Source organism: Solanum stenotomum, chromosome 3 (assembly GCF_019186545.1).
Source record: "Solanum stenotomum isolate F172 chromosome 3, ASM1918654v1, whole genome shotgun sequence".
In the NCBI taxonomy this organism is placed as follows: Eukaryota; Viridiplantae; Streptophyta; class Magnoliopsida; order Solanales; family Solanaceae; genus Solanum; species Solanum stenotomum.
The window spans coordinates 66,755,330-66,767,935 of record NC_064284.1 but is presented as its reverse complement, the minus strand read 5'-3'; the positions used below and the strand labels follow the sequence as shown (position 1 = coordinate 66,767,935).

At 30.7% G+C, this 12,606-nt stretch overlaps 1 protein-coding gene across 4 annotated transcripts in view; it reads right to left on the bottom strand.

Moving 5' to 3' along the window:
* Positions 1-7,323: 7,323 nt before the first annotated feature.
* LOC125859912 (probable isoaspartyl peptidase/L-asparaginase 3) overlaps positions 7,324-12,606 on the bottom strand; it is a 6,672-nt gene continuing 1,389 nt past the window's right edge. Inside the window, exons 1-6 of one of the 4 annotated variants that reach the window (XM_049539766.1) lie at positions 12,215-12,481; positions 12,048-12,112; positions 11,565-11,948; positions 11,423-11,481; positions 10,144-10,248; positions 7,324-7,725 (exon numbers count right to left, since the gene is read on the bottom strand). In XM_049539766.1, coding sequence (XP_049395723.1) covers positions 7,503-7,725; positions 10,144-10,248; positions 11,423-11,481; positions 11,565-11,948; positions 12,048-12,062 — 786 coding nt within the window. In that variant the 5' untranslated portion in view covers positions 12,063-12,112; positions 12,215-12,481 and the 3' untranslated portion in view covers positions 7,324-7,502. Of the gene's footprint in view, positions 7,726-10,143; positions 10,249-11,422; positions 11,482-11,564; positions 11,959-12,047; positions 12,113-12,214; positions 12,482-12,606 lie in introns of those variants that run through there. The other 3 variants (XM_049539769.1, XM_049539765.1, XM_049539768.1) reach the window with 3 other exon arrangements.

Genomic DNA, 12,606 nt, shown 5'->3' with positions numbered 1-12,606 from the left:
ATTCTTTTAGTACATTCACTTTTAGTTGTCATAGAGAGTTCTTTTAAAAATCAATTTGACTAATTTTCAAAGTTAAATTAGATTACATTAATTTGATATACTAAACAAAAAAATTAGTTATTAAAAAACTATACGAAAAATACTATAAATTACAATTTTTTGCATATCAATATGATGAATACATCATAAAATATTAGTCAAAGTTCTTCTCGTTTGACTCTAAAAAAAGGAAATCGTGACAACTAAAAGTAGACGGAGAAATTAATACATAAAATAATGATTTTTACTATATTATTCTTTGAATATAATAGATTTAATGTTTTGAAAAATAACCATAGTTAATAGACGAAGGGAGTACAAATAAATTAACAATTTATTACGTTCGCAGTTAATTAGGGTAGTTTGGTAGTTGTTGACCTTGTAGCTTATTGCCAGGATATAGGAATCATATTCCTTTTCTTTTTACGCAAAAATAACAATTTGACGTTTAAAATGGGATTCTGTTTACCAAACATATATCCAGGCAGTATGATCTTTCAATTAAATCAAATCACTATTCACTTAATACATTCTTTCCTTGTATTTGATATTAAAAAAAATAATAGTCCCAAATTATGTGAAACTCTTCGGAATATCAAGTTAAAATCACTCTTTTTTTTTCCATATAATTTTGAAATAAAATATACTAATACATATTTAAAAGCTACACGAAAAGCTATTACAAATCAAGATAGCTATTGATTCAGTTTTGAGAAAATTATAATTAAAAAAATTGTATGACTACTGAAATAATATTATCATTATATAAATGGAGACGAAGAAAGTAATTAAATAGTTTTTATTTTTTTGGTTGAATGTTCTATGGGAAGGGAACAGTGAGTAAATGGAAAAGGCAAAGTTGAAGTTTCAAAGTCAAAAATTAATTAAATGCAAATCAGAGCTTTATATACAAGTAAGTGACAACACATGAATATTTTTTTGTATCTACTAAAGGACATGTATGTGACCCCACATTTTCCATGGCTCATCACTGCCGATATAACCTTTACCACGCAAATTTGCGGCCGTTATTCTTTAGGCGCACATCGAGTAAATTTTACTTTCGTTAGTAAGGAGTTTTGAATTTGAGATCTCTAATATGAAAGTATCAAGCCCAAATCATTGGGTCATATCGAAGGGTGTCACACATAATTTTACCGTTCACTTTTACTTGTAAATTAATTTATTATTTTACTTTTAATATTATTTATTTATTTATTAAGATTTATATTAAGTATTAATTAATATGGATATTATAATAAGTATTATATCCATCATTATTTCTAATAAATTATGTATATATTTATAATAATGAAATAAAAGTGAACAGAGAAAATGTTAATTTATTCATCTTAGTTGGTTCAAATTCAGAGTATAGTTGTTAGATGAGTAAAAGTTATTCTTTTTATTTTATTTTAAAATAACCATCTAAAGGGTAATATACAAATTGCCAACCAGACATTATAATTTATAGTCATCGACCTTTACTCCCTCAGTCGGACGTTTTACTTGTTTAATTGGTATTCCCGTCGTGCTTTTTTATTTGTCAATTTTGAGATGATACCGTAACTATTAAAAATATATTGTTTGGTATATTAAATTTATCATTTTATTCTTATTAATTGATAGTTTTTTAAATATATTTATTCACTATTTCTCAAAGATAATAAGTGAATGTTAAAATAAATAGTCATAGATAAGAAAATAGTAATGTGATAAAAAAAGTTGTGTCTGGTTGATTGTCATATTTGGAATAACTTACCCACTATTTATATCATAGTGATGGGATAAGTTATCTCATATACATGCTGGGATAAATTATCTCATATATAATCTTGACATAACTTGTTTCCAACCAAATGACCCCATGATATAATAGAAAAAAACAAATTATTATTTTTTGATTTGTCAAAAATGACAAATAAAAAAGGGACATCAAATTAGGAAATATTTGACATTGGGCCCGTTTGGCCATGCGATATGGTATCATGATATGAAATCATGATATGGTATCATGATATGGAATCATGAGATGAAATTGAAGGTTTGTTTGGACATGTGATATGAAATTTTTGTGTTGTATATTTTCTTATAAACATAAAAAGTCCATAAGTTGTAAAACTATTAAAATAGCCCCAATTGTTTATTCAATCTTATCAAATAAACAAAAATTATAAAATCGCATAATAAATTATTACAAAGTTATTTGTTCTTCAGTTAAATAATTGTTTCATCTAACTTTAATTTAATTTAAAAAAATTGAACATAAATTGTACTTGATATGTTAATATCTCTCAACTACTCTTACAAATAACCTATAAAGTAGAAAAAAAAATACATTAGTGAGTAAATATTAACTTAGAAGTTAAATGCACTAAGATAAAAATTAACAAACATCACTAACTTCTAACTATTTACAAGAAAAATCAATCGTTAAATATTATTGAATAACGAAATTTTAAAAAGTTACCACAAGTTTGAGTCAAAAACACTTCTAATAAAATTTAATCAAAAAAATTATAACTAGTCCACTTGACTAAATATTAATAACTAATTGATCAAATTTTCCTAAGTCCTCAATCAATTGGACTTAATATCCTTCAGTCATGTGAACGAACATTTTGCAACTATTAAGATTAAGAAAGTGCGGCACCGCCAATGAAAATTGTTTTTTATCAATATTATGCTTAGTCATAAGATTAAGACGTTTTTTTTTATTATGAAAAATCAAAAAAGTATTACTCCCTTTGTTCTCATTTATATTCACCAAATGAATTTCTACTTTATCATTTATATTCACCAAATCTAAAGTGATAATAAATTTTATATTGGTGAGAATAATAAATTTTAAAAAGTAATGATGTGATTATAAATGTGATTTACATATGAAACAAATGGTTAGTAGATATAAATGTGGGGTTGTTTTAACAAAATATAAACTCATGGATCAATTATTGTATTAAAATATCTCAAATCATGATATGAAATCACATGGTGATTCCATATCATGGTTTTTGGAGAATATGGTATCACCTCTCATGATATGGAATCATGAGATGAAATCAGCGTAAAATCACATGTCCAAACGCTGATTTCATCTCATGACACCATATCGTGATATGATATCGCATGGCCAAACGCCTACTTAATAGGGACAGAGGGAGTACAATTTAATTTTGTCTTCCTACTTAGTGCTCATTTGAATTAACTTATTTTTAGGTGTTTTTGACTTTTAAGTACTCCCTATGTTTCAATTTATGTGGCATTTTTTCATTTTTTAAGAGTCAAACTGTTTAAGTTTGATCGGAAATTTGCGCATGGAATCTTCAATTTTAAAAAAATAAAATTTATATATTTATAAACTACGTAAAAAGTACTATAAGTCACAATAATTGAATATTCAAAATGTTAAAAAGATCTATGAAAAATTTACGATCAAAGATAGACTTGTTTGAATTTCGAAATCTGAAAAGTGCCATATAAAATGGGACGGAGGGAGTAGTTTTTTTTTTTTAGTTTAGGAGGTGTTTGAAAAAATTATAAAGTGCTTTTCAACACTCATTTTTAGGCCAATAAAGTTTATAAATAAGTCAGAAGTCAAAAGTAGGGTACCATCTAGTTATGACTTTTGATTTATAAGTTACCTTTTATAAGTTCATCCAAACTGTTAAAGAATGACAAAAGTCCCACATCGGTGGTTAATGAGATGAATGGACTCCTTATAAAGCTTGGGCAATCCTCCTCCCTTTGAGCTAGCTTTTGGGGTGTGAGTTAGGCCTAAAACCTAATCTAATATGGTATCAAAGCAGGGTCCGTCTCACCCGATGTTGGGACCCCCAAAATCAAAATCGCCCACGCACCAGATGCTAAGCACTGGGCGTGAGGTGGGGTGTTAAAGAATGACAAAAGTCCCACATCGGTGATTAATGAGATGGTGGACTCCTTATATGGCTTGGGCAATCCTCCTCCCTTTGAGCTAGCTTTTGGGGTGTGAGTTAGGCCCAAGACCTAATTTAACACAAACATGTCCGTACTCTCTATTTACTTGTCAAATATTTGCAAATTTGCTTTCGCTTTTACTTTTAAAACTCTATCAATTTTAGGAGTAAAATGATAAACTCACTATACCAGTCATTGCTTTCTTAATAGGTGTACCAAATCAAAATTTGACAAATAAAAAGAGACGATACTTAATAAAGAATGATGACATTTTACGTGGTTATCAAGGTTGTAAATAAGTGAACGAATGAGAGAATTACAAGGCGGAGAATTAAATTCTCATTTTTTAAGATTTTCTCATTTTACGCGGTTACACCAATAAATATGTGTACAATTTTTAAAATTTTTTTTTTGCTGAAATGTGTACAAATTTTATGAATGAATAACATCAACAATTGTGATAAAGTTAAGTAGGTATGAAAAGAGAGAGTGAGTACCTTGGCAACTACGTTGAAGACTCAAAGTAGACAAATGCCCCTATCGTTTTCTTCACATTGACAACGACTTACAATTAACACTCTCTCTATGCCTTGAATTGACATCAACTTTTCTTGTAGATTGGTAAGTGTTTAAAAATATTTATTCGCATTGATCAATCAAAAGCGTTGTTACACATTATCTGTTGTTTTTATATTCTTCTAGTAGTAGGTCACTTGGTACGTCTCATATTTCTTACAATTTTTTTTATATTGTGTCTCACGCAATTAACAATAGTTGTGTAAGATTTTTTATTTTTATTTTTTTATCTTATAAGTAAATGGGACCCAAATCTTATATTTTGAATTATCATACTTAATTATAAGATAAAATGAAATCTCACACATTTATTTCAATTGTGAGAGACACAAAATATTTTGTTTCCATACGAAAAATCTACTCATTCTATTTAAGGTAAGATAAAGGGCAAGTCATGGTAGAATAAAAACATTTAATTAGCAATCTTTTTGGTTTAATGTAAACGTAGTTGCTAATTAATCTTAATGACTTTAATCATTTGGGAGTCAAATGCATGCCTGGCTATACTAGCTTAATGTTGATTTTAACCATTTGGGAGTTTAATTTGTGTCTTTTGGCTCGAAGAGTGCGACACTAAACAATAAATATAGCCTATAGTTTCTTATTCATTAATGAATATATATACTAGGAATGAGGAACTAGTAATTTAGTATAAGAAAGCGTGTCACTAATCAAACCTGAATTAAAAACTTTAAATTGCATCTTTGCACATTATCAGAAATTTTTAATTCTTATATTTCACATAATAAATATAGTTTTTTATTAAACAAAAAATATTGAGAGAGGACTTAGCGCTTTTCTTCACTTTTCAGTTTTCACGTGTGATAACACTGAAAGAAAAAGACATCTATCTCTCACCACTCTTCATTAAAAAAGAAATCCAGAAAAGGGGGTTTTTGGCTTCACCTTTTCAACTTTTAAGGAGCCGCTTCGACATTAAAAGAAAATCTTTTTTTATTTTCAGAAAATATTTTCATATTGTTTTGTTATATTTTGAAATGATTTTTTGATTTGTTTTAAAGATGAATTTTCCTACTCACAAGGTTTCAACCTTTTATTTTATTTTAGGTGGAATACATGTTAAAAACAACTACAATTTTTAAATAGTGCCATTTTTCAATTTCAAGAACCCTTTTTCTCAAATTTCAATCAAATCTACGTCCAACCACTCATTCGGTGCTATGGATAAAGAGAAATAATCTCGAAATAAGTTTTTAATATCCCTCAATTCTTTATTTGTTTACGAAGTGTGGGATAACTTATCCCAGGATTAATAATTATGACTAGGATAAGCTATCACTACTTGTGGGTGGAATATTAATCCCAAAATAAGTAAAAATATAAAATAACAAAAGTATCCATAAACCTTTTTTTCATAAACAAACAACTTATTCTTAGAGGGTATTTTTGTAAACAAATAACTTATTCTTAGAAATTATGTCATGCATATGCGACAAACCATCAACATGGATTGTGGTGCACTGGCGGGAGTGTTTTACCTTTAACCAGAGGTCTCGGGTTCGAGCCCTAGATATGGAGAAAATCCTGTTGGGAGCGTCACCCCGAATGGGCCTTGTAGTACGCGATCCGGATTTAGTCGGAGCTCCAATGTGGGCTCCGGACACCGAGTAGGAAACAAAAAAAAATATGTGACAAACCAAACAACCAATAAAAAATAGAGTAAATTTTAGGTTTAGTAAGCATAAAAATCTTATTTGTATGCTATAACTATAGTTTGTATAATTGCGCTCCATAACAAAGTTTATGTTTGCTATGCCTATTAATCTGTATATTTCGGTATACTTATACATAAAAACCTGTCATGTCTTGATCTGTATATTTTGGTAATCTGTATATTGATCTGTATACAAACTAAAACATAGTAATTGTATATAAACAAAATTACTACATGTATACATAAAGAGATTATACAAACATGTCTTGTTATGTATAACTATGGAAAATATACAAACAACAAATTGAATCTGTATAAATAAGCTAAATCATAGTAATTGTATATAAACAAAATTACTATTTATATACATAAAGAGATCATACAGACATGTCTTGTTATGTATAACTATGACACATATACAAACAACAAATTATATACAAATAAATGCTATATATATACAATTAATTTTTATACAACACATTTGTATAAAGGGAATTCACATATACAAATATACCTTCAGATTGGGGTCTTGCCAGATGACAAAAAATATGAATGTTTGTTGCAAATTGCAATAAAAACAAACTATGGCTATAACATTTAATTTGAATTAATAATTTGCTATTTCATACAATTTTCTCTAAAAAATAATCTCAACATAACTAATCTCATCATAACTTATCTCAACATAACTTATCCCATCAAAATTAATTTCATCATAAGTTTGTTTGAATGAGCTTAGGACTATATTTTGTTGTTTTCACCTTAAATTTTCTTTCCTTTTTTTTTTTACTCAAAACAAAACTACTTTTTAAAAACACTTGAAAGAAGCAAATCCAACTCAACTTTTTTCATAGTTCCCTTGTAGAACTAATCAATGTTGAAACAGATCCATGTCCAATCAGCAAAATAATCTTTACACTTCAACAATAAACTCAGGATTGACACTCAACTAGGTTCCTTAGTCCACAAAACAGGAAGAAAGAAAAAAAATAGTCTAGTGCACTAAGTTTCCACAATTTAAAAGATCTAGAAAAGGATCGGACAACATATATATTGTATGCATATAAATCTAAAATTTGCCAAACAAGCAAATATTAGAAGCTTAATAGGATAGTCATTGCAAATAGTCAAATTTGAACTTGCTGTATCAATGACAAATTTTATGGTTCACGATATGGAAGGACATATCTCTTCTGCAATATGCAAAAGAGACTAAGGATGCGGCTTTATGGAAGAGAAAGAACTTCAATAGAATCGGGGTATGCTAAAGGGATCACTGGGGGTGAACAGTAAAAACCTTAACGTCGTTCATCCCAGGATTTCTGACAGAGTACTGAAAAGTCCAACCATGGCATGCACCTGCATGAGTTCCATTTCGGTTGACTGCAAATAGAGCGCCAATAAAGTTTGGATATTTCCTTGCAATTCGTGATATAGCATCTTTTGCAGCAAGTTTGGGTTCCATTCCTAATCTCATATTCTCCACAGCCTGATAACTGATATCCAGCAAACAGCAAAGAAAAATGTTATGCATCTCCTTTTAAATTATGTATACATTTTGTATCAACAACAAGAAGCAATAGTAGGAGAAATATGGGCTGATCAAGATGGGAACCTTACATTCAGAAGATTACTTAATGACTGTGGGATTGATTGGTTAAAAGAGTTCCACAACACCTTGGAAATTGGAACAATTTAAGTGGATCGGTAACTCTGAAGACTACTTGAATTGATATGGGAATAAGCAAGTGAAGTTTTCTGTCAATTTAGCCTATAAGGAGTTCAATTTATCAAAGGAAAAAGGGACTGATATACCCTTCAACTTTGCCATTTGGAGCTGATATGCCCCTCATTATGAAAGTGACTCATATATACCCTTACCGTTATACAAACGGCTCACATATACCCCTACCGTTACAAAATAAGCTCACATATACCCTTCATTTAATGGAAGTGAAAAAAATAATTTTAAATTTATATTTTTGACTTTTAATTTTCTTAAAAATTATTTAGGGATATATATGATTCTTCTAGCAAAGTTCAAGGTATATCTTAATCTTTTTCATACATAAATTATTTTTTGACTTCTTTTATTATAATTATTTGAGTTTCTCATTCTTATTTTATTTTTTTCTTTCATTCCTTAGTGTAAAGAAAAAAAAGTTTAAAACTATTTTTTTGTGGCTATATTATAATTTAAAACTTTTTTTTTGGTCTATATTATAATTTAATTTTTGTATTTGAAGAAAAAAATTTGGTCATCTATAATAAGTTTTACAAGAATATTAGTGAAACATAAATAAATTTGACCATCAAAATAATAAATCTAAATTAGTCATTGAAACAAAAAGAAAAAGTCAAAAAAAATATATATGTTTGAGGAGGATTAAATATACTCATATGAGATTATATTTTACTTTTTTTAAAAAAAATAAAAAATTAAACAATTCTTTTTTTTTCATTTCCGTTAGAGGAAAAGGGTATATGTGAGCCATTTGTATATAAGTAGGGGTATATATGAGCCACTTTCATAACGAGGGGTATATCAACTCTAAATAACAAAGTTGAGGGGTATATAAGACCCTTTTCCCTTTATCAAATTGGTCATGGAATTTGATTTGGAAAGTGAAAATTCCTTATGAAGTTGCCTGCTTCACGTGCCTTTTAGCAAAAGAGGGAGTTCGGACACAAGATAATTTAATCAAGAGAGGCTATCATCTATGCTCAAGATGCTATTTATGTAGAGAGGAGTCAAAGACAATCAATCATCCCTTTTTTTTTTTGCACTGTAATTTGACTATACAATTATGGAGGATTTTCATCAGCTTAAGAGGCATCATGTGGGTTATTCCAGGAAAAATATCTGAACTCTTAACTTGCTGGAACAATTAAGGTAATCAATCCAGTCAAGAAGAGAGATGGAGGATCGTCCCAGCTTGCACTGGTGGACAATCTGGGAAGAAAGAATTGAAGGTGATTTGAAGATAAATCAAGCCACATTCAGAAGATGAAATGAAGTGTCTAGTTTTTTCTATTTTTGGTGTAAAGGGAAGTACTTAGAGGACCATGAATCTATTTTTGATGTTTTAGATTCCTTGTGAGAAAACCAAGCGTGTAAGAGCTTTTATGCAGTCCTTGTAATTGTGGGTGACTACATAGTTTTTGGTGTAGTCTTTATATAAATATACAAATATGTTACCTTCTCAAAAACCAAAAAAAGGAAATTAAGCTTAAAAACATGAATTTGGTTCAGCTAGAAACTTTTAAATTCCCTATTAAGTGTAAGAGGAAACAAAAAAGAAGACATATCCAAGAACTAATCAATCAGGGGAACGAATCTAAAATTTATCTAGAGCTTGTGATTCCTGCAAGAGAATCTGGAGAGCCAGCAATATCAACTATAAACTAGGTATACTGACTATTAATTTAGACGCTTATAGCACAAATTTTCTATTCCTAGGATGAGAAGTGGGGTTCATGCGAAGTTATGAACTAACTGTGATAAGCTAGATTTATTCAAGGGGCTTTAGCTTCTTACTTCCAGGATAACTTCAGGAACCAAACCAGACCTTTAAAATGCTTGTTTGGCACAAGCAAAATCTTTTGTACAAGCCATATGGCAATATGCTGCCAACCTTCATATGTTAATGATTTAACATTCACAGAATACCATCTGCAGGTGTGACCGTGTAAAAGACCGAGGAACGCTTCACTATTTATTCTCATGCCACATTTTTATGTATAATCCCCAACCTTCAAAACCCTTCCTTCGGACTTTACCAGGTTAGATACTCTAAACAGTCTCTGTATCATATTTACCTATTTCATTCGAAAGCTAATGTTACTTAGTTTCTAAATGAAATTCTGCTGTACATGATGGCACAAAAAAATCAGAGGAAGTTTTTGCGAAATACCAGGGAAGGAAGCGCATCATAATATCACCATCCCCAGTGGCTCCACAAGCACCAACTTCAGCATCCGCATATGCTGAAGACCCTGCTATAGGTCCATCACCAACCCTACAATTGCGTTTAAAAGGGAAAGAAGAAGTAAAAGGAAACTGTTAAAGATAGAATACCAAAAGTAAAATAACAAAACCAGTTTGATAAAATATTGTGGTTGCATCACCACTGTAATGCTTTATATGTTTTCTGAAAAACAGGTAAAGGACGTAATGGCTTTATTCTGTGATAGAAGTAAATTTCTACTGTAGAGGCAAGTATACTCGATGCAAAATCTACCACCGATCAAATATCGAAGCAAGTGGACATTCTACAAATTGATTAAGAGAATGAGAAAGTTATTCAAAAAATCTAATCTAAGTATCAAGAAATGCTCCCTCATTCTGTAATTAAATTTCCACCTTTCCTTCACTTGATGCAAAAACACGGTCCAGTTCCCTTCAATGAGATTAAAGGTTTCCCATATATAAGAGCCACTTTTAGACACTTCAACTTAAATTTTCCCATTCTATTATAAGAAATTCCTCCTCTGCCTATAAACCATGAATAGTGAAAAGGGAAAAGTTAAACATAGACAGCTTTGGACAAAAGAGATGGCTATCATGAACCTATATTTTTGTGGATTAGTGTTATCTGCAGAATATATCAAGCATTTACAAAGTTCCAAATTCTTCTTTATGATGGCAATGTCCGAGCCAGCGTGTGTGACCTCGACTATTCTGCTGGGTACCTGCTTAACAAAGTTCCAAAACTTACAAACACAGATTGACAGAACCTCAGAAGCCGACAATGTGAAATGTTTAATCTTTTGATACCTTAGTGACCACCTGTAAAGATTATTTTTTTCTTTCCATCCAAAATAGATAGATCAAGCCGTAAACTCTTCATAACAATTTTTGAAATGTTTATAAATTGTTTCACCTTATTCAGACACACCTGAATAAATGGCATATCCCTCCACAACATTATGTAATTTGTCTCTACTTCTTCCCTTTTAAGACGAGAATGGTCCCTTTAGGGAAGAGACAGTAAACTTGATAACAACATTTGCAGCTTCCTTGATATAATTAGCAGGTTGCAAAGTATTTTGTTTTACTAAAGCAAAATAAAAGTGTGTGGCATATGCACAACAATTCTAAAAAGGTCATTGAAGTTCTTTTTTGGCTTCATGGTAAAGCGTTGAAAGATCACACAAAGTTTTCTCATAGCATAAACAAGTAAAGATCATCACCTTCCGGGAATCTTGAATGTGGCTCCATTAGTTGATGTTCCAACGGCAATCCGTCCAATCTAAAAAAGAAAGGAATAAACAATTTATAGTGAAAGAAGCCAACAAGCTAAGCAAAATAAAGTAGAACACACCAACAACTTACTTGGTCGATGACAGCCATGGATATTGTATCATGGCTATGTAAACCTACATTAACTGATCCAAATTCGTTAGGCCTGAGCTCGTTATCCATCAGGCATCTTCTTATTGAAGGCCCATTGGGATGGAATGGACCACAACTATCTCTAGGGATAACATTTTTCCGGAAATTAGGTTGGCAAGAACTATCTTTCCATTTTGTCCACTTCTCTATTGACTCAACTGAGCTTAGGTTTGTAGGCCCCGGAAGGCCCATTGAAATGGCAAAAGCTGAAGCTTGATCCCCGACAAGCATAGTATGTTTAGTATACTCCAACACTAACTTCGCAGCTTTAATTCCCTCTGGCACATATCTCATAGCAGCAACAGCGCCGACCTCCATTGTTACCTATGAATGTCTTAGCAAATCCGAAATAAATTTTAATTATGTTTGTCTTTATCACAGTGATCATGAAGCAACATCCAAGAATAAACAGAAAACTATTACCCCATCCATCACCATGGCATCAAGTGTAGTTTCTCCATTCTCGTCTGGACTTCCACCAGGCCCAACTGACATGAAAATAATACTTATGAACTGCTATAGTAATTCAAGTATCATATTGTATAAACCATCAGCAAGATGCTCAACTGCATGTCTGCATCAACTCTTACCCTACAACTGGCTGACTTTTCTGTCACCAATATTCTTCTTTAGGACAAAATTGTACTAATTTCCCATATCTGAACTAAAAGTATATAATTTTTATTTTGACAACAGACAGTCAATGGTAGGACTAACTTGTCAACTGTTCAACCCTCTTTCACATTGAAATAGGTCAACTAAAATGTGGTAGATGAAGCGGTATTATTGGAAGCCCAGAGAACTACTAAACATAATATACTTAATGTTCATGTTACTGTTGAAAGTTGAGGATATTTTAATGATAATGCAACAATTTGGAATTCAATAAATTAGGCAAATTCTCTTCTTTCATGTAATTCAAAATCCTATATAAGAAATCCTTCTTGTATCCTGTAAACCAACTCATTCAACAAGAGTCCCC